The sequence below is a fragment of the Cetorhinus maximus genome, chromosome 16, assembly GCF_964194155.1.
Source record: "Cetorhinus maximus chromosome 16, sCetMax3.hap1.1, whole genome shotgun sequence".
NCBI classification, from domain to species: Eukaryota; Metazoa; Chordata; class Chondrichthyes; order Lamniformes; family Cetorhinidae; genus Cetorhinus; species Cetorhinus maximus.
Window position 1 is genome coordinate 5,408,250 of NC_135894.1, and position 23,338 is coordinate 5,431,587.

The window sequence follows — 23,338 nt, forward strand, 5'->3', positions numbered from 1 at the left end:
CAGATATCCCGGAAGGTTGTTGTGCTGGAGGAGATTGCAGAGAAAGTGAGGGGAAAGGCCATGGCAGAATTTGGTGAGGGGAGGAAAATGGCGAGAATTCTAAAATCAAGAGTTTGCTTGACCAGGATTCACTCGACTAATTTCTGGGATGAGTGGGTCACTCAACTGATTCCCGGGATGAGGGTGTTATCCTATGAGGAAAGGTTTGACGTGTTGGGCCTATACGCATTGGAGTTTATAAGTATAAAAGGTCAATCTTAGTGAAACACATAAGGTCCTGATGGGACTCCTGAAGTTAGTGCTGAAAGGATGTTTCGCCTTGTGGTTGGGACTAGAAGTAGGGGATACAGTTTAAAAATGAGGGGTCTCCCATTTAAGGTGGAGGTGAGATTTTTTTTGGAGGGTCATGTGCCTGTGGAATTCTCTTCCCCAGAAAGCAGTGGAGACTGGATCATTGAATATTTTTAAGACAGAATTAGATTCTTGAGCAACAAGTGAGTCAAAGGGTTTAGGGGGTAGGAAGGAAAGTGGACTTGAGGCTACAATCAGATCAGTCATGACCTTACTGAATGGCAGAGCAGGATCAAGGGGCATGAATTACTCTGGTTCTTAATTCACATGTTCGTATGAGTCAATTTCGGTTATCAAGCACGGGGGTTATAGGAGAATGGGACTTGCTGTGAGTTAAGGCCCAGGCAGCAGAGTTTTGTTTGATGTCGAGTTTAAAGTGGGTAGAATGTGGGAGACCGATGAGGAGTCCATTGGAATAGTTCAGTCTAGAGCTAATGAAACCATGAACAAGGATTTGAGCAACAGAAACTAAGGCAGATGTGAAGTCGGTTTATGTTATGGAGGTGAAAATAGATGGGCTTAGTGATGGCACAAGTTATGACATTGGAAGCTCATCTCTGGATCAAATGTGGCACTCGAGTTGTGAAATCTCAGGCAGTTGCCAGGGAGAGGGATGGAGTTGGTAACTAGGGGATTGAGTTTGGAGCAGGTGTTGAAAACAATGGGCTAAGGTATCCTCAGTATTTATTTGGAGGAAATTTCTGCTCATTCGGCACTGAATGTGAAATATGCAGTCTGATAACTTAGCAACAGTAGAAGAGTCGGTTTTGGTGAGGTAGAGCTGGGTCAAGTCAGCTTATATGTGAAAACATATGCTGTGATCGTAAGAAATAGGAGGAGTAGACCTGCTTCAGATCAGCTGTGATCAAACCGAATGGCAGAGCGGGCTCAAAGTGCTTAATGGCTGACTCCTGTTCCTATTTCTTTTGTTCTTATTGACAAGGAGACTAGATCCCTCTGTGGTGCAGTGTCTCTCTATTTAAATAATGTTCTGCCTTTCTATTATTCCTGCTAAAGTGGACAAGCTCACATTTTCCCACATTATACTTCATCTGCCATATTTTAATCCACTTACTTAGCTATCTGTATCCCTTTGCAGACTCTCTGCCCTCCTCATAACTTGTGTTTCTGTCTTTGTCTCATCAGCAAATCAGCAGTTGTTCCTTTATGCAAGTCATTAATATATATCATAAAAAGGAGAGGCCCTGGCACTGATCCCTGTGGGACTCCACTGGTCATACTTTGTCAACCTGAAAATTATCCATTTATCCCAACCCTCTGTTTCCTGATAGTTAGCTAATCCTTTATCCATGCTAATATATCACCCCCAACATATCAACCGCCAACACCTCCAACAGCTCTTAACTTGTGGAGTAAACCTTTGTGGCACCTTTTATTGAATGCCTTTTGGAAACGCAAGTACACTACATCTACTGGTTTCCCTTTATCCACCCTGCTTAATACATCCTCAAACTTAATCAAACAGTGTTTCCCTTTCACAAAATCATGCTGACTCTCCCTGATTGTGCTATAATTTTCTAAGCGTTGTCATACTGCCGCCTCCATAATGGATTCTAGCATTTTCCCAACGTCAGTTGTTAACTGGCCAATAGTTCCCTGCTTTTTATCTCCCTGCGTTCTTGAATAGTGTTGTTATATATACAATTTTTCAATTCAATGGGATCTTTCCAGAATCTGGGGAACTTTGGAAGATTACAACCAATGCACCCAATATCTCTGCAGCTACTTCCTTTAAGACCTGAGCATGCAGGCCATCCATTCCATGGAACTTGTCAACCTTTAGTCTTAACAGTTTTTCTAATACCTTTTCTCTAGTAATCGTGATTTAAGTTCCTCCTTCTCTTTTGCCCCCTTCCTTTCTACTATCCTTGGGGATTATTTTTTTGTGCCTGCTACTGTGAAGACCAATACAAAGCACTTCTTGAAAGTCTCTGCCATTTCCTTGTTTACCATTCTCCAGTCTCACCCTCTAAGGAACCAACACTTATTTTAGCTATTCGTTTCCTTTTAATATACTTCTAGAACTTTTATAGTCTCAATCCAATTTCTCCATCTTTATCATGTTTTCCTTTTGATCATTCTTTTCTGGTTTCTTAAAAATTTTCTTAACCTTCTGGTCTACCACTACCACTTTACAGCATTGTCCATCTTTCTTTGCAATTTGATACTATCCTTAACTTTCTTATATGGGCACTGATGGTGCACCCTTCTCATAGAGCCTTTCTTTCTCAATGGAATATATTTCTGCTGAGAGTTATGAAATATCTCCTTAAATGTCTGTCACTGCTTCTCTACTGTCTTGGCTTTTAACTTATTTGCCCATTCCACTCTAACCAAGTCTGCTTTCATCCCCTTGTAATTGCCTTTAATTAAGTTTAAGACACTAGTTTCAGGCCACCTTTTCTCATCCTCAAACTGAAGCCTTTGATCATTCTTATCTAGAGGATCATTTACTATGCGGTCAATAATTAATACAGTCTCATTACACATTACGAGGTCTAAAATAGCCCTTTCCTTTGGGTTCCAGAATGAGTTGTTTTTAGGAACTGTCTCAAGTACACATTATGAACTCTTCCTCCAGGCTATCTTTGCCAATTCAATCTGACTAATTTAAATGACATTGAAATCACCCATGATTATTGCAGTATCTTTCTTATAATCCTCCTTTATTTCTTGATTTATTGGGCCTTACAGTGTAGCAACTGTCAGGGGCCTATAAACGACTTCCTTTGTTATTGCTTATCTCCAACCAAACTGATTCTAACTTTTGCTGCTCCAAATCAAAATTATTTCTCACTACTTTTCTGGTTTCATCCTTTGCCAACAGAGCTACCCCACCTCGTTTCCTTCCTGTCCTTTGAAATGTCAGAATACCCTTGAATATTCAGGTCCTAGCCACATTCACTCTGCAACCATGTCTCGGTAATGGCTTTCACATCATACTCAATTGTTGGTCTTTGTGCTGTCAAATCATCCATCTTGTTAGGAATGTTGCATGCATTCAAATAAAGTGCCTTTAATTTTGTCTTTTACCATTTCTTCCTACTCTGATCCCAATTGATAGTGCACTGTTATGTTTGTATCTTCTGTCTATTCCTGTCACACTCTGGTTATCATTACCCTGGACTATTGCCTTGTCCTTTCTCTTTAACTTTCCAAATCTCTCCTCATGTTAACCCTCCAACCCCCAACTACTTAAAGGCCTCTTAACAGATGTAGATATACAATTAGTCAGGACACTGGTCCCTTCATGGTTACCAATGTCCCATGAATGAAAACCCACTTCTTCCACATCAATCTTTGATCCATTCAAACTGATTCAACTTCCTGATTTTATTTACCCTATGCTGATTTGGTTGTGGCTCAAATAGTAATGCAGAAATTATTACCATTGTCGTTCTGCTTTTTAATTTGGTACCCAGCTGCTGATGAGAACTTCTTTTTTAGTCTTACCTATGTTGTTGGAACCAATGTGGGCCACAGCAACTGGATCCTTCCCCTCCCACTTCTAAATTCTTTTCAAGCCCTGAGGAGATTCCTTAACCCTAGCACAGGGCAGGCAACACAGACTTTGGGATTTATGCAGTTACTGTAGAGAACAGTGTCTACCACCCCCCTCCAATTGCTCTGTTCCCTAATACAACTATATTCTTTTTTTTTTACTCCCCCACTTGAATGGTCCCCTGCACTATAGTGCTGTGATTAGTATAGCCTCCCTGCTCTTCTGTCCATGTTTGGACCAAGGCTGCAATGACATAACGAGCTGAGTGGCCGAGTGGTTAAAGCAATGGATTAGAAATCCATTGGTGCTTACAGACATAAGTTTGAATCCTGCAGCCCATGCTTCTCAGTATTTCTGATTTATTTTCGGTGGGGCAACGCCGATTTGCCCCACACTAACATGGCAATTTACAGCAGCCGGACTGGGGTGTGATGGTAGCACGGCGGGTGAGTAGCCGAGAGTAAAACTACAGTTTACTGTTACAGGTAATTTAAATGCAAAATGCAGACTTCACTAAATTGTAAAAAAAATTCAACCCTTTAAAATGTCCTCTCATACCAAATTCCTGGAGTTAAGCACTCTTTCTCGCTGCACTCAGTCTTGAGCTGCCAGCTTTGTACAACTTAATGTGCCTTTGGATAATGTTGCAGCGATGCAGCATGTAGATGAGAGGCAGAAGGGGCCCAAGAATGGATCCTATGGGGCACAAGAGGTAATGCAGCAGGAACAGAAAGTCAAGCCTGCAAGCTGTTCTCTGGCTACAATTAGATCGATAAGAGTGGAACTGGGTGAGAGCAGTTCCAACTAGCTGAAAGATTATGGAGATATCTGGAGGAGGATGGTGAGGTCAACCGTTTCAGAAGCTGCAGTCAGACCAAGAAGGACAAAGAAAGAAGGTTTACCTTTGTCACAGCCACATAGGATATCATTTGTAACTTTGAAAAGAGCTTTTTTGGTATTGTTGCTGAATTGGAAACCTGAATGGAAGGATTCAAGTTTGAATTTCCCAGAAAAATGGGAATGGATTTGGGAGTCAACAACACGATCAAAGACCTGGAGAGGAAAGGGAGGTTCGCAATAATGTAGTAGCTTGCAGGGTCAGGGTGTCAGTTTTATTTTTTGAGGTACAGGGTAATGATGGCAGTTTTAAAGAAGAGAGGGACAGCACTTGAGAGTGAGAGAAGCATTTACAATATTGGCTAACATAGGGACCAGAAGGAAAAGCTGAGTGATCAGCAGTTTAGCGGGAATAGGATTGCAGGAACAGGAGGTGGGTGTCATGGATTAGATTAGCTCCGAACTGGCATCATATGGGATAGAAAAAGATAGAATTCAGGGTTAGAGCAGGGAGGAGCATGAAAGGAAATTTTCCCAGGTGGGCAAGTGGAAGGGAGGGACATGGCACAGGCAGCTTATTGGGTGGTCTAGATCTTGGTGACAAAGAAGTCTGTGAACTCCTCACACTTGTTGTTGGAGGTGAGGGTGATGGAGTCAGGCGAGAGGTTTGAGAAGACAGTCAGGGTTACTTTTGCATTTCAGGATGATCCTGGAATAGTGAGCAGATTTACCAGATGAGAGCAGGATATGATGGTGATTAAGTGGTCCAGCCAGATCTGGCAGTGGATTGTTAAACTGGCTGTCTACCATATCCTTTCAAGTCTGCATCCTTTAAACTCAAGGGACTGGAGATTTGGGCCATACCAATGGGAATGACCATGTTAGAGAAAGGAATGGTTTTATTGATTTATTTAACATCAGCTGAAATAGGGGACAAATATTTCACCTCTGCAGATATTGAAGGGGGTCAATAATTTTGAAGGGGTTGCAAGGACAAGAGGACATAACAGTAATATAACACCTTGAAGGTGACAGGAAAAGCCAGTTAAACTGTAACCAGCATTATTAGAACAAATAAGCTGGTCATTGCCACATTGCTGCATGTGGGATGTTTGTTGTCTGCAAATTGGCTACAGCGTTTACTATGGCACAACGGTAACTATGTTGGGGAAAGAACTCCAGCATGATGCCACCACCAAGCATATTCATCCCGCGCCCCATTGGCATTCCGTAGGGACCATTCTCTCCGGGACACCATGGTACATTCCTCCATCACCCCCCTGCACCTCAACCCCCTCCCACGGCACCTTTCCATGCAACCACAGATGGTGCAACAGCTGCCCCTTTACTTACTCTGCTCCTCACCGTCCAAGGGCCCAAACACTCCTTTCAAGTGAAGCAGCACTTCAGTTGCACTTCCCTCAATTTAGTCTACTGTATTCGCTGTTCCCAATGCGGTTTCCTCTACACTGGAGAAACCAAACGCAGACTGGGTGACCGCTTTGCGGAACACCTTCGGTCTGTCCGCAAGCATGACCCAGACCTTTCTGTTGCTTGCCATTTCAACACTCCACCCTGCTCTCATGCCCACATGTCCGTCCTTGGCCTGCTGCATTGTTCCAGTGAAGCTCAACGCAAACTGGAGGAACAGCACCTATTCTTTGAATCTTCATCGATTCGGCACTTTACAGCCTTCTGGACTGAACATTGAGTTCAAAAACTTCAGATCATGAACTCTCTCCTCCATCCTCGCCCCTTTTTGATCCCCTTTTTTCAATATTTATTTTTAAATGTTTATTTATATATCTTTTTCCCACCTGTTTCTATATTTTTTTAAAATTTATTTCCATTCATTGTTTCATCCCTATCTCTTTAGCCTATTTCGATCTTTTTTCCCCACATCATCCCCTCCCACCACCCCACCCCCACTAGGGCCATCTGTAACTTGCTCATCCTGCTTTCTACCCTTAGTGTCACCATTAGCACCCCCTTTAGCCAGTATCACCACCATCAGCACCCCTTCGACCTTTTGCTTATCTGCTTGACATCTCCTGCAATCTCTCCTTTGCCTCCACCTATCACTGGCCTTCTATCCAGCTTCGCCTGGCCCACCCTCTCTAACGGTATATATTTCACCACATTTCTACTTCTCTTTAGTTCTGAAGAATAGTCATACAGACTCGAAAAGTTAACTCTGTCTTTCTCTCCAAAGATGCTGTCAGACTTGCTCAGTTTTTCCAGCAATCATGGTTTTTGTTTCAGATTTCCAGCACCTGCAGTATTTTGCTTTTAACAGTTAAAGGAGTTCAATTGCTAATTATTAGTTAATAACCTGAGTACCCACTTTGGCTGTATAATAAGGATAACAGGTTAGAGAAGTTTTGTCTGTGGAGAGTTTTATGACTAGTAATAAAACTCTATCTGAAGGAGACTGTCTTGGTTTGGGACTTCATTTCCAAATAGCTATTAGAGCTCAACAACTACACTTCAAAAAGTACTTCCATAGCTGTGAAGCATTTTGGGATGTCTTCTGGTCATGAAAGGCGCTCAATAAATATGTCTGTCTGCCTCTCTTTTAGTGTCAGTAATCATGTTATTAACAAAAACTACACATTATTAGTAAGAGTAACAGTGATATTAAAAAAAGTTTAGGATTTACCTTGATTCCCATTATTTCTTGCTTCTGATCCCCAGGCTGGATGATACCCGTCTCACAGATTCTTGTTCCAATGATCTCGCCTCCGCTCTCAGTACAAACCGATCACTGAAATGGCTGAGCCTGGAGCTAAACTCCTTCAGAGACCAATCTATCCCTGCGTTCTGCCGCCTCATAAAGAACAGTAGCAGTCTGGAACGGATCGAGTGAGTGGTTTTTGATGATTAAATGAATAACTAAAATATATATGGGATTCAGTCACATCCTTGACTAATATTTGCCTGTAATTATTATTGAAATATCCAGTCTCACTGTTTTTGACACTGTTGTTCAATCTGATTTGTGTTTAATCTAAAATCTATTACAGACTGTGGAAGAATGAATTCAGTTTAACTGGAGAAAACCGACTGAAGTTGCTCCGGGGTATAAGACATGGACTGAGTGTGGAGTTGTCATCACGTTAATTTGTAAGTATTCCTGCCCTGATTATAGGAACATTTTTAACCGAGTTTCTCTCCCTCCCCTTTAACCGGCCGCGCTCCAGGTTTAAATCCTATTGGCCGTTTCCCAGTTTCCAGCTCGTGCTGAGTGAGCGTCATCTCCCATTGTGACGTCAGAGGCCCAGCCACAGGGTCACGAGACTCAGCCGCCCGGCCCCACAGGCGCTGCTTCTGCAGGATATCCGGGGCTGAATGTTCCCCATAGTATTGGGGAAATATACACACATGAAGGACCCAGGGATGGGGATCAGTCTGGACTGAAGTGGGACACTGCCAATTGCAGTCATTATTCCTACGTTTGCCCAGGGTTCCTGCTCAGTATCAGTGCCCAGTGATTCTTTTGGGAATCGAATCTTTTTACAGACAGGATGGAGATGTTCAACTGGGTTGGGTCTCACTGTCCAATAGGGACCAACACCCATTTCTGTGACCTAGGGAGAGTATCCTATTGGGGAGGCTCCTGAGACTGGTGTACCCAGGTTTGGCCAGCACACTGAGAGCAAACATGCAGAAAGTGCCAAGTGAGAATCCCACTATTCCTCGCTGGGAATTGTGAACATTTGCAGTGTTGAAGGACCCCAAACTTTCCATGTTTCTGGCACCAACAGGAGGATAGGTACTAGTGCTTGGATGGAAATTAAACCCTTTACAGTCTTCACTTTTTAAACAGAATCATCTCAGAATCAACCTCCAAACATGAGATTATGAAAATACCAAATCAGCTCCAACAAACATCCTGAGGAATGGGCTCATTGTTAGTTGTAGTCACATTGCACAAAGCAATGGTTTACACTTGGAAATGTTGCTGAATTTGTTAAACTTCACTTCTGTATCCCTGCCTCTTGAATTTTGTGATTGGTACTGATAAAAATGATTATTTTGTGTGATATTAAATTAAATGCTGCTTTGTCTTAACATGTACAGTTCAGGGCTTGTTACCACCTTAAAATTTCAGACAGCTTTGGCCCAAAGGCCTCTAATCATTGTCGTTACTGGACCTTGAGCAACTCCCGTGAGGGAAACATCAGAGAGAGACAGGTCAAGAAAGCATTGTTATTTAAGAAAGTATTAGACATCCGTCCGTCTCAGGAGGCAATGGACTGTGCCCAGGGTGAATGGCACTTCTGGATTGAACATCATCTGTTGTGTCTATAGAGACTGACTGAGTGGCAATCCCTTCCACAGAGGGCACAGATGAATAGTGTTTTCCAAAATTGGTTGATTTTTTTTTTTCTTCCACCTGGCTCCCTTTTCTGCCATCTTGTCATTTCTTTTGTCTTCTGCTTTTTTCCACATCCTTCCTGACTGTTTGTCTGCAGGCATTCCGGTCAGCAGTGAGGAATTCCCATATATCAACTCCGCTACCGGTCAACTTGAGATCTTGCTTTAATCGCGGACATGGGCGACCTGTTGGGCTTGTGCCAATAGCAAGCTCACCATAGAGCATGTCTTTGTCATAGACATTGACATAGAAAATAGGAGCAGGAGTAGGACAGTCAGCCCTTCAAGCCTGCTCCACCATTCAATATGATCATGGCTGATCCTCTATCTCTACGCCATATTCCTCTCTCCCCATACCCCTTGATGCCTTTCGAGTCCAGAAATCTTATCTATTTGTTTCTTAAATATGTTCAGTGACTTGGCCTCCACAGTCTTCTGTGGTAGAGAATTCCATAGGTACACCACCCTGTGAGTGAACTCTCAGTCCTAAATGGTCTAACCCGTATCCTAAGACCATGACACCTTGATCTAGACACCGCCCCGCCCCCAGCCAGAGGAAACACCATCTCTGCTTCCAGTCTGTCCAGCCTGGTCAGAACATCGCACATTTCAATGAGATCCCTTCTCATTCTTCTAAATTTCAGTGAACATTCAATCTCTCTTTATACAACAATCCTGCCATCCCAGAAATCAGCCTGGTGAACCTTCACTGCACTCCCTCTGTGGTAAGTATAACCTTTCTTAGGTAAGGAGACCAAAACTGTACACAATACCCCAGGTGTGTTCTCACCAAGTCCCTGTACAGCTGCAGTAAGAGATCCTTTCTCCTGTACTCAAGCCTTCTTGCAATGAATGCCAACATACCATTTGCCTTCATGCTGCACTTGCATACTTGCTTTGTGATTGGCGCACCCAGGTCCCTTTATACATCAACATTTCTCAATCTATGACCATTTAAATAATACTCTGCCATTGTTTTCTCTTACTGAAGTAGGTAACTTCATATTCATATTATACTGCATCTGCCATGTATTTGCCCACTCACTCAACCTGCCTAAATTGCCTTGAAGCCTCTTAACACCCTCCTTTACTCACATTCCCGCCAAGTTTTGTGTCACCAGCAAACTTGGAAATATTACATTTGGTTCCCTCATTCAAATCATTGACATTTATTGTGAATATCTGTAGCCCAAGCACTGATCCCTGCAATATCCCACTAGTCACCACTGTTACTCTGGGGAAAAAAAAAACCTTTATTCCTTCTCTGTTTCCTGTCTGTTAACCAAGTCTCAATCTATGTGAATACGTTACCCTCAATCCCATGTGCTTTAATTTTACACATTAACCTCTTACGTGGGACTTTATCAAAAGCTTTATGAAAATCCAAATACATTACATCCACTGGTTCTCCCTTATTCTGCTAGTTACATCCTCTAAAAAATTACTGTAGGTTTGTCAAATATGATTTCACTTTCAAAGATCCATGCTGACTTTGTCTAATCCTGTTGATATTTTCTGAGTGTCTTGTTATCACATTCTTTATAATAGACTCTAGCATTTTCTCTACGATTGATATCAGGCTAACCAATCTATAATTCCCTGTTTTCTCCCTCCTTTTTTAAATAGTGGGGTTACATTTGCCACCCTTCAATCTGCTAGGACTGTTCCAGAATCTACAGAACTTTGGAAGATGACAACCAACACATCCGCTATTTCTATGGCCGCCTAATGCTCTGTACATTCAGATGCAGTGCCTTTAGACGTAAAAAGATTCTATTTTACACTTTTTTTGTACTATGGCCTCATTTGCTGGTAGCCCTTGTTTCCTCCGCTTTCCACTTTTGCTTTCTACTTTTCTGTCTTTCATACCTATCTTTATTTCCCTCTCTTGTGTCTCCTGCTTAGGTTCCCACCCCGCTGCCAGTCTAGTTTAACCCCTCCCCAACAGTACTAGCAAATACCCCGGCAACGATACTGGTCCCAGTCCTTCTGGGGTTCAATTCCGTCAGCTTGTACAGAATTCATCTTCCCCAGAACTGGTCCCAGTGCATCAGAAATCTAAATCCCTCCCTCCTACACCATCTCTCCAGCCATGCATTCATCTGGTCTATTCTCCTATTCCTGATCTCACTAGTACGTGGCATTAGGAGTAATCCTGAGATTACTACCTTGAGGTCCCTCTTTTTAATTTATTTCCTACTTCCCTATATTCTATATCCTGCTTTCAAGCTCATCCCTCTTACCTATATCGTTGGCACCGATATGGACCATGGCTGTTCACCCTCCCCTTACAGAAAGTCCTCAGATGCTCAGTGACATCCTTGACCCTGGCATCAAGGAGGCAACATATCACCCTGCTGTCAGATCTGCACCAGAAGAAATGTCTGTCTGTTCCCCTTACGATAGAATCCCCTCTCACTATTGCCCTCCCATTCTTCTTTTTTTCCCCCTGTGCAGCTGAGCTACTTGTGAAGTCACCGACTTGGCTCTTGCTGCATTCTCATGAGATACTATCTCTCCCAGCATTATCCAAAATGGAAAACCTGTTAGAGACGGAGATGGACCTAGGACACTCCTGCACTACCTGCCTCGTGCTTTTGCTCTGACTGGCAGTCCCTTCCATTCCCTTTCTGCCTTTGCACTCTTTACCTGCGGTGTGACCAGCTCACTGCACACACTATCCACGAAGATCTCATACATACAAACATACGTATGAACATACATACAAAAAGGAGCAGGAGTAGGCCATTCAGCCCCTTGACCTTGCTCCACTATTTAATAAGATCATGGCTGATCTGGTAGTAACCTGAAATCTGCGTCCCACATTCACCCAATAACCTATTGCCCCCTTACTTACCAAGAATCTAAGCATCTCTGCCTTAAAAGTATTCAAAGACTCTGCTTCCATGACTTTTTTCAGGAAGAGAGTTCCAAAGGCCTCACGACCTTCTGAGTGAAAAAAAAATCACATCATCTCTGTTTTAAATGGGCGACCCCTTATTTTTAAACAGTGACCCCTAGTCCTAGATTCTTCCACAAGAGGAACCATTCTCTCCACATCCACCCTGTCGCGACCTCTCAGCATCTTATGTGTTTCAATCAAGTCGCCTTTTACTCTATTAAACTCCAACGGATACAAGCCTTGTCTGTCCAGCCTTTCCTTGTAAAACAACTCACCCATTCCAAGTATTAGTCTGGTAAACCATCTCTGAACAGCTTACAGTGTATTTACATCCTTTCTTAAATAAGGTGACAAATACTGTACATAGTACTCCAAAAGTGGTCTCATTAGTGCTCTGTATAACTGAAGCATAACCTCCCTACTTTTGTAATAAATTTCCCTTGCAATAAATGATATTCTATTAGCTTTCCCAATTGCTTATTGTACTTACATACTAGCCTTTTGTGATTCATGCACTAGGACACCAGATCCCTCTGCACCTCAGAGCTCTGCAATTTCTCACCATTTAGGTAATATGCTTGTCTTTTATTCTTCCTGCCAAAATGGACAATTTCACATTTTCCCACATTATACTCCATCTGCCAGATCTTTGCCCACTTAACCAATCTATATCTGTTTGTAGCCTCCTCATGCACTCTTCACAACCTACTTTCCTACCTATCTCTGTGTCATCAGCAAATTTGGCAACCATTCCTTCATACAAGTCATTTATATAAATTGTAAACTGTTGAGGTCCCATCACCGATCCGTGTGGCACACCACTCGTTACATCTTGTCAATCTGAAAATGACCCATTTATGCCTACTCTCTGCTTCCTGTTGGCCGGCCAATCTTCTCTCCATGCACTTTGGTCTTGGCTTGCAGTCTTGCCAATTTAAACAGGTTGCCGTCAGCTTTGGTATACTGGTGGGTGTCCTTTACTTGAGTCGCCGAAAGCATACAGTAGCTAAATGGACTGAATATGCCAAAAAGAGTTGGTGCCAGGATGCAGCCCTGCATTACCCAGCTGCTGATCTGATACTCAATTGTAATGGATGTAACTGTGCACGTTGTAAAGAACATATCTTTTTATTTCTGTTGGATTGTGGATTAAAATTACAATTACAAAAGACATGTCTACTGGAACGGTGTGAGGGATATATACAATGTTGCTGTCCTGGAACAGAGTGTGCCATGAAAGACAGGATGGTGCCAAGGAGGAGTCTGGTCTAATGGGGAACTGCCTGGCAACAATGTTTTAATTGTCTCCTGACCAGGTGACCAGGGTTCGTGTCAGCAGTGCAGCAGAATAGCTCCTAGCCTGAAAAGAGAAAACACCTAAAACCTCTTTCTCCTGTTTGTGTAAGATTCCAGTAATTCTACAGTAATAGCTAACTGTTTTCTCCCCCATATATCTCTATAACCTGCTCTCTCTCTGAAAAAAAACCCTGTCAAGAGGAATAGGGGGAAATCACCATTAGGGACATTGAAAGGCAACTGCGGAACCGGTGAATAAGAAATTGAAATCGCTGGGAAGTCCACCTTGTATCATCAAGAACTGAAAGGAATTTGGAAGACATTGATGAAAATCAACCCATCGAATCCTGCACTCTGGAATTGATGCTATTGAACTGTTTTATCCCACTCTGAAAATCCATGTTTTTGTGTGTCTTGTATGTGTGTGTATAGGGATTTAAGAAGGGGTAGAGTTCAGGTTATAGAGTTAGAAATTAGCAGTTCGTATTTCTTTTGCCACTGGATAAAGACAATTGTTTCAATAAACAGTTATTTACTTTTTAAGTTTATGCACCTGGTGCTTGCATTCTGTTAACTTAAACAATTAGATGGTTTGATCAAACTTTTCAAATTTGTCGCAGCTTGGGGAGCAGTGGGGCTTGATATTGCAGTGCATTATTCCCAGTGAGTCATGACCATGTTCTCGGGGAAGTGAGAAATTACATCCAGGAGGGCAATTTATTTCCCCCACCAGTTCAAAGAATACGTATCTGTTGATGAGATGGAAGGTCATGTTGAGGTTTATGAATGCAAAGTAGAGTGGTCTGCGCTGTTCACAGCACTTCTCCCGCAACTGCCAAAGTGAGAAAATCTGCCAGCTCTGAAGTCACACTGAGACTCAGGATAGATGTGTGATGCCAGTATGTGCAGTCTGATCAGAGCAATGGATACGTAACAAGGAGATACCACAGTAATTGTTGCAGTCACTGTAATCCCCTTTGTGTTTGTAGAAGGTGACTATTTTTGCATCATGCATGTTTTGAGGAACAAATCTTTCCCTCCAGCAGAGACACAAAAGTTCATGAATATGCTCCAGCAGTGCCGATTTTACACTGTTTCTGATGAAAAGAGACATTTGCTCACCAAGCAAGCTTGATGCTGAAATAGGTCACATCAATGACATCTTGCGGGATAATAGCTACCCTAATCAGATTATTTCACACTATATATTGTGCAAACTCACGAATGGGCCAAAGGCCATTACTCTCGGCCCTGAAATGTACCCAGTCTACCTCAAATTACCCTGGAAGAGCAAGGTATCTCAAAAAATTGAGCAACAGGTGAAGCTAGCTGTTTCATGCTGCTAATATGCAGTTGCAACAAAAGTGGTACACTCCACTAACAGGATGCTGCCGTCAAGCCAAAAAGACTTTGTGCCTATCACATAAATGAGTAATGCGGTATTTGAATTTCAGTGCCAATGTGATGCTAGGTATGTAGGCCATATAACCCAAAAACTGACGGGTTGTATCAAACAGTATGTCCCTTCCACTGTTCACAATGGGCAAAGTACAGACCGTACCCGACCTGTGCTTGCAAAACTCAAAACAGTGTCTAACATTAGATGTGATTCTGCGATTGGACAATATTTGCTAAATAATCCTCAGTGTGCTACGAATTATACTGACAACCCATTTCAAATTGTCAGTTGGACTCACGATGTGATGCATTTGCGTATACTGGAAGCTACATATATTAATACACAAGGCCCCTGTTCTTTGCAGACAGAAAGAACGTGTACACACATTGTGTCTTTTTCATCAGAACAAGATAAGTGACAGCTATTTGCTAATTCATTCCCCAGGGCAACGTCTTGACCAATCTGAGGCAAGCTGCCTGGTTTAATTTTCAAACAATGCTTGGCAGTTAACTCAGTCACCATTGACTGGTGCAATTTCCATGGCAACACCTCTACCATTCAAAGTGCACTTGCCAACCAATCAGCACAGTTTTCATGCAGTATAAATACGCTCTTTCCCCTGGGGTTGGTATTTTCTTGCAAATTGTCCTGATGAGTGCAAGACAAAAACCTTTGACAAAAAAATCTTTTTTTTTCGGCAATACTGAAGTTCTGAACTACAAAATGACTATTTTTCCACTTTTGATGATTTCATGTGCAATGCTTCACTTTCCTGGGCTTTAATGCTGGCAAGATGGTCAAGGGCCTTGTTGAGTTTTACTTTGGGTGGCTCACTGTCCAGCTCCTCCAAGACAGAAAATCCTGGAAAGGCACCGAGAGCTGCTTCAGTGACATTGTTCTCTGTTGTGTAGAGTTCAAGGCAGTGCTCCACCCACCTTTCCATCTGCTTGCTAGGTTTGGTAATGAACATCCCAGTCTTTGTCTTCAAGGGGACTGATTTGGTTGCTAGTTTGCCTGTTCCTTTCTTGAATCCTTCATACATCCCTCTTGGATCCCCAGATTTAGCAGCAGATTGTATGCTTTTGCAGTTTCAAACGGTATTGACTGGTGCAGTGATGAGTCGTCTTCTGAGACTTGATTCTTGCAGATCTGAGAGCATCTGAATTTTGTTTGCTGTAGGCTTGCTTGTCGCTCTCCTCTTGGTTGCAGTAACTGGCTCCATTTCAGTCCAGTACGTCTCAAACCAGTCAGCATTCCTCTGATCTCTTTCCCCATATTCAATGAGTGTGGTTATAGATGGTGTTGCGCAGATGATCCCACTTTGACACTGCATTCTGGCCCTGGGCATTGTTGTCCAAAAGAGCCTGATCCAGGCTGTTGAGCAACTCCTGGGTCTTTTCTGGGTCATTGGTACAGCAAGTGTTGTTCCAAGGATGACCTTTCTTCTTTCAGTGGTATAGATTCCTTGGCTGAAGCCTGACCATGCTACATAGGAGGGAGTGGTCAGTGTCACAGTCAGCACTGTGATAGCCAATAGTGATGAGGACACTGCTGAGTGTGAACCCCCAGTTTATTTTCTCTACTGCAATCCCCTCTCCCATGTTTCCTCCATCCTCACCACCAACAAGTGCAAGGAGCTCAAGGACCTCTTTGTCACTAAGGTTGAGACAATTTGTTCAGCTGCCTCTGCAGCGTCACCATCTTCCACTAGCTCACCAAGCCAAACTTCTTCTAATGCTCCTCCCTACCCTAGCCATGAACTCACATCTTTCTCTAGTTTCTCTCCTATCTCTTCTGCCCTCTGACCTTTTATTATCCATGAGACCCATCTTCTGTTCCCTCAATCCTATTCGAAACTGCTGATCCCCATGTTTGCTGACATTATAAATGGGTTTCTCTCTTTGTGTTGTCCCTCTCTTCTTTCAATCTTCCATCATTACCCCTTTCCTCAAATGTGCTCTTGCTTCTCAAATCCCATCTTTCCAGGAACTCCATCTTTGAATCCCTATAATCAGTTTTTTGCCCCTGCCACAATACCAAAACACCAAATATTAAAGTCAGAAATGACACTCTATATTGACAGTAACAAAGGTAAACTTTCCCTCCTCATCCTCCTTGACATGTCTGCAGTCTTTGACGTGGTTAAACACACCATCCTCCTCCACAATGCCTCTCCACTGTAGTCCAGCTGGACGAGGTTGTATGCTGTCACCTGGTTCCATTCTTATTTATCTAATTGTAGCCAGATAATCACTTGCTTCCCTTCCCACTTCTGTGCCATTACCTCTGGTGCCCCTGAAGAATCTAACTGTGGCAATATGTTGAAGTGAAGGACATTGACAAAGCAGCTGAAGATGGTTGGGCCTAGGAACCCACCCGAGGGATCCCTGAGGTGATTTTCTTATCAGGAGAGATTGAGTAACACAGGAGAATATTCCCTGGAGTTTAGAACAATGAGGCATGATGTCATTCGAATGTATAAAGTCCTCAGTGTTTGACAGGGTAAATGCTAAGAGGCTATTTCCCTGTCTGGGGAATATAGAATGGGGGTGGGGGTGGGGGTGGGGTGGTCACGGTCTCCGAACAAGGGGGTCTTAGGACTGAGAGAAACAGAAAATTCAAATTCATAATCTCAAAGCCACCCAAATATTTGTTCAACGAAGACAGACTTTGAAGACAGAGGCATTGTTTGACCTCAAAAGGAAAGAGGAAGATATCAAAGGGTGTTTGTGTTCTCTGGGCTTGTTGCTCAACGTTCCTACAATATGACTATAAATTGATGGGACAAAATATTTTAGGAAGGGTGTTAAGGCCTTGGAAAGAGTGTGAGAGGAATTGACCAGAATGGCATCAGGGAGGAGGGATTACAGTTGCTGTGGAGAGAGTGAAGAAGCTGGGACTGTTCTCCTTAGAGCAGAGAAGGCTAAGAGGAGATTTAAGAGAGGCGTTTCAAAATCATGAACAGTTCTGATCATGCAATTAAAAATAAATTGTTTCCATTAATGGGAGGGTTTGTAATCAGAGGACATAGGTTTAAGATAATTGACAAAACAATCCAGAGAGGGAGATTTGGAGTCTTCCTGCAGTAAATTGCTGTGATCTCGAATGTATTGCCTGAAAGAAACGTCAAAAAACAGATTTAATGGGAACTTTCAAAAGGAGAAATGAACAAACACAGGACCAGGAATATAAGGAATGATTAGGGGGGAGCCCGGGTTAATTGCACTTTCAAAGAGCCATCACAGTCACGATGGGCCAAAAAAATCCTTTTCTGATCAGTCGATTTCATTCTTATCATTTTGTGATTCCCACCTGCTTTCCTCGGAACTGCTTATTGTTTAATGTAGTAATTTCCAAAGACCAACTCTTCTATCATTCTGATAGTGATCTCCCAGCATCAGACTGACTGCTGTTTGTTGGCTGATATTGGGAGGGCTGCATCCATGGAAATCATCTGGTTCTTCGAAAAACGCTCTTGTGAACACATTCACTGCCAACATTTTAACGCAATAGTTTTGGACGCCCACATGAACTCTAATGATGATAAAAGCAGTAGTGTGCGGAAATAAGCTGGTGGTATCATCTGCTGCCTTAGGTAGAAGTAAAATATTCTGTGTCCATGAGCTTTAATTTGCAGCTGAGTGGGTCTCCATCTTTCTCGCCTCTGATTCAGAGGTTTGCACATTCAGGCTACATGTGGATGGCTCCTCTGACAGTGCAGCACTCCCTCAACTGAACCTCCCTCAGTGCCGTGCTCCCTCAGCACTGACCTCGCAACAGTGCAGCACTCCCTCAGAATGGGCCCTCTCACAGTGCAGCACTCGCTCAGTATGTAACAATGCAACGCTCCCTCTGTATGGCTCCTGGTCCTGTACAGCATTCCTTCAGTACTGCCATTCTAACACTGCATCACTCCCTCAGTACTGCATCTTAGACATTGCCAGACACCCTCAGTTCTGCCCCCTTGACAGTGCAGCACTCCCTCGGCTCTTTGACAGCAGTACAGCACTCTCTCAGTATTACCCCAGTGAGAGCGTGCAGCCCTCAGTACAGACCCGCCGTCAGTATAGCTCTCAGTACTCGCCCTCCATCAGCGTAGTACTGATATCTGACAGTGCATCCCTCCCAGAGTACTGACCCTGGGACATGGCTCCCCCGGTCTTGCCCTTGGATTGTGCATCAATCCAGCAGTGAAGACAATTCGACAATGCAGCATTTCATTGCACTGCAGGAGATTAGTTATTTTGCTGGCCTAGTGTTCCAGAGACCAGAGGCCCGAGTTCAAACCCTATCGGGACTGTTTGCAAATTTAAACTGAAGTAATTAAGATGTTCCAATAAAAAGCTGGTGTCAGTAATGGGGAAAAGGCTGGGAGCTTCTCAATGAAACTTTACAATTTATGACAGCCTCACTAAATACGGTCTCTGACATACAAGATTGGGGTAATGTATTATGGGGAGAAGGTGACACCATGGTAATGTCACTTGATAGTAATCCAAAGGCTTTGGCCAAAGCTTCGGGGATGTGAATTCAATTCTCACCATGACAGCTGATGGAATTTAAACGCATTTATTAATTCTGGAAATAAAGTTAGTCTCAGTACAGGTGATCATGACAACTATCATCGATTGTCGTGAAAACCCATCTGGTTCATTAATGTCCTTTAGGGAAGGGAAATGTGGCATCCTTACCTGGTCTAGCCTACTTGTGACTCCAGACCCACAGTAATGTGGTTGGCTCTTAACTACCCTCTGAAATTGCCTAGTAAGCCACTCAGTTCAAGGGCAAATTAGCGATGGGCAACAAATGCTGGCCCTCTCAGTGATGACACATCCCATAAAACGATAAAGAATGTTATCATGCTTTGAAGATTGCTTAATGGACGGTAAACATAAGTAGGAATAACCAGAACATTTCTGGATTAGTAGGCTTTGGGGTACCACTGGGATCAGTATTTGGGCCTCAGGTATTTAAAGGGATACAGGGCAAAGTAGGAAAGTCGGACTAAACGGATTGGTCTTTTAAAGAGCTGTACATGCACGATTGGCCGAATAGCCGCCTTCTATGTTTCATCATTCTATATTTTCCAGCTTCTTTTCTTGGAACTGTTTGTTGTGTAAGTTAATGATAACCTCACAACAACTCCTGCAGCATTCTGATAGTTAACTCACTCCATCCAATTGGATGCTGCTTGTCAGCTGATACTGGGACGGCTGTGTCCATGGCAACAATCTGCTTCTTAGAAAAAATATTTCTAGGTAAATATGTCCCCTGCCTAAGTTTGAACTCAGCAGTTTTGTATGCCTCATAATCCCCATTCACGATCAGATGAGCAGCGTGAGGAAATACTAAACCCAATGCACCGTCTGCTCTCTCAGTTGGATAGACAGATCGCAACCCCTCGAGCTTTTGGTTGTGTTTCAGTGGGTCTTAATCTCTCTCTTGTCCCGGAACCTGAAGTTCCTTAATACTGATCCTCTGACAATGCAGTGCTCTTTCAGTACTGACCCTCCAACAGTACTACGCTCCCTCAGTACTGACCCTCCAACTGTGAAGCACTCCCTCAGTACTAGCCCTCTGACTGTGCAATGCTCCCTCAGTGCTGACGATCTAACAGTGCAGTCCCTCCTCAATACTATCGCTTTGACCAGCGGTCCCTCAGTACTATCCATCTGACAGTGTACCTACTGACTCTCTGAGAGTGCTGCGCTGTCGCAGTACTAACCTTCCGACAGCACAGCTGTCCCTCAGTAATGAGCCTCCAACAGTTCAGCATCCCTTTTCTTACACTCCATCGCAACAGCAGTTTCTCAGTACTGACCCTCCAACCTTACATCACTCCCTCATTATATTCATACGAACATAGAAATTAGAAACAGGAATAGGCCATTTGGCCCTTTGAGCCTGCTCTGCCATTTGATGAGATCATGTCTGATCTGATTATGGCCTCTAGTTTCTTCTCTACTCCTTATATCCTTTGACTCCTTTGTCAGTCAAGGACTGTCGAGACTGTAAAACTTCCAGAAATGCTGGTTTGCCGATGGAGTTGTATTCAACTCTGTGGGAGTGGATCAGCCCAGAACCGCTGGGAGTGTACAAGAGCATATTTTGTGGTCTGCACCATGTCAGAATCTCTGAGGAAATACATCATCACCCTTACCCACAAACAAAAAGAGGAAATCATAAATTGGTGACCCATGTTACTTTTTAACAAAATCTGTCCAAGGTCATCGCCAATTGGGTCAAGTCTGCTCAGGAGTTGGTAATTCAACCTGACCAGATCTGCTCTGTACCCAGCAGGAAGATCTCTGATACCCTCATCTTACTCGGGTAGGATTGCCTACGTGGGGGACAGGCTTTGGGGACACCTGCCTTATCATCCTGGACCAGAAGGTCTTTGACAGAATATTGCACAACTATGTGATGGATTTGCCTGCAAAATGGAGTTGGAGAAGGAATCTGCTATTGGATCAACTGTTCTACACAAATGTCAGTAGTGCAGTTTTAATCGATGGGTAGGAATTGGAAAGCTTTCCGATCAAATCTGAATCAGGCAGGGCTGTTCTCTCTCCCCTGTCTTGTTTGTGTGTTGTTTTGAACATTTTCTCAAGTCCAGCAGGAAGGATGTGGGCTTAAGAAGAATGACAATCCCAGGATTTGGAGGCGTGCAGGTCAAAACCTCCCTGTACATGACATTGCCATCTTGTGCATCAATCCTCTGTCAGTGCTCAGACTGACAGTATCCGTGACCAGTTCGAACTGGCCTCCCGACCCAAAGTAATCTGGGGCAAGAGCAAGGTCGCGTTCTTTGGGAACTGGATCAATCGATTCTCTGTCCTCTTCATCATCAGGTTAGACCACCTACAGCCACTACAAACGCTCCATGAGGAAAGGTCTATGTTCCTCCCCATAGTCCAGTGAGGGGGCTTGAAAGCCTGTAAAACAACTGGAAAGAGTGAAAGTAGGAAAGAGAGAGGGAGGGAGCTGGGGGAGCGGGTGAGTAACAGGGACATGGGGAAGCAGAGGGATGGGGGAAGAGAGCCAGGATGCGGGAGTTGTGTGTTGCCACTGCCCAGCTCCCAGTCTCTGGAGAATAGATTTCCAGTCCTCACCCTCTCCCACAAGGTCTGATTTACAAAAACAAATGGTAGGATGGTGATTTGAAAATGTCTCCTGAAGGAATCAGCAGCTTCTCGCCACTTCACTGTTATTAGTGATAAACTCAGGCTGAGTCCGCAATCCCGCTTCGCATTGTCAAGTGAGGTTAGTGGGCGAGGCCGGGGAGTGACGTCAGAGACTCCCCTCCTCCCAGCACAAAGGGAGCGAATGAACCAATCAAAAGGGAGTCCACTGATCCCAGTGCGCATGCGGCAGGCTGCCTCCGGGATCGCGCGCAGCTGCCGCTGAATTTCAGTTCGAAATGATCGCCGGCGCCGACCGGCATTGGCGCAGGCGCAGTAAGCTCTTAAATGCGGGTATTCCCAGTGAGAACGGAGCGGAGTGAACTGGTCTCAGAGGAAAGATAGGAAACAGTCACAGATCCAATAGTATAGAGTATTTGTAGAGAGTGCTAAAGTATTAATATAGTGTTCTAGTATTGGTATAGAGTGTTAAAGTATTAATATAGTGTTCTAGTATTGGTATACAGTGTTAAAGTATTAATATAGTGTTCTAGTATTGGTATAGAGTGCTAAAGTATTAATATAGTGTTCTAGTATTGGTATAGAGTGCTAAAGTATTAATATAGTGTTCTAGTATTGGTATAGAGTGCTAAGTATTAATATAGTGTTCTAGTATTGGTATAGAGTGCTAAGTATTAATATAGTGTTCTAGTATTGGTATAGAGTGTTAAAGTATTAATATAGTGTTCTAGTATTGGTATAGAGTGTTAAAGTATTAATATAGTGTTCTAGTATTGGTATAGAGTGTTAAAGTATTAATATAGTATTCTAGTATTGGTATAGAGTGCTAAGTATTAATATAGTGTTCTAGTATTGGTATAGAGTGCTAAAGTATTATATAGTGTTCTAGTATTGGTATAGAGTGCTAAAGTATTAATATAGTGTTCTAGTATTGGTATAGAGTGCTAAAGTATTAATATAGTGTTCTAGTATTGGTATAGAGTGTTAAAGTATTAATATAGTGTTCTAGTATTGGTATAGAGTGCAAAAGTATTAATATAGTGTTCTAGTATTGGTATAGAGTGTTAAAGTATTAATATAGTGTTCTAGTATTGGTATAGAGTGCTAAAGTATTAATAGAGTGTTCTAGTATTGGTATAGAGTGTTAAAGTATTAATATAGTGTTCTAGTATTGGAATAGAGTGCTAAAGTAGTAATATAGTGTTCTAGTATTGGTATAGAGTGCTAAAGTATTAATAGAGTGTTCTAGTATTGGTATAGAGTGTTAAAGTATTAATATAGTGTTCTAGTATTGGTATAGAGTGCTAAAGTAGTAATATAGTGTTCTAGTATTGGTATAGAGTGCTAAAGTATTAATAGAGTGTTCTAGTATTGGTGTAGAGTGTTAAAGTATTAATATAGTGTTCTAGTATTGGTATACAGTGTTAAAGTATTAATATAGTGTTCTAGTATTGGTATAGAGTGCTAAAGTATTAATATAGTGTTCTAGTATTGGTATAGAGTGCTAAAGT

General features: G+C 42.8%; 1 protein-coding gene across 1 annotated transcript in view; it reads left to right on the plus strand.

The window, feature by feature from the left end:
* LOC144691318 (NACHT, LRR and PYD domains-containing protein 3-like) overlaps positions 1-13,834 on the plus strand; it is a 58,778-nt gene extending 44,944 nt beyond the window's left edge. Inside the window, exons 14-15 of the mRNA XM_078559320.1 lie at positions 7,406-7,573; positions 7,735-13,834. Coding sequence (XP_078415446.1) covers positions 7,406-7,573; positions 7,735-7,831 — 265 coding nt within the window. The 3' untranslated portion in view covers positions 7,832-13,834. The remainder of the gene's footprint in view (positions 1-7,405; positions 7,574-7,734) is intronic.
* Positions 13,835-23,338: the final 9,504 nt, after the last annotated feature.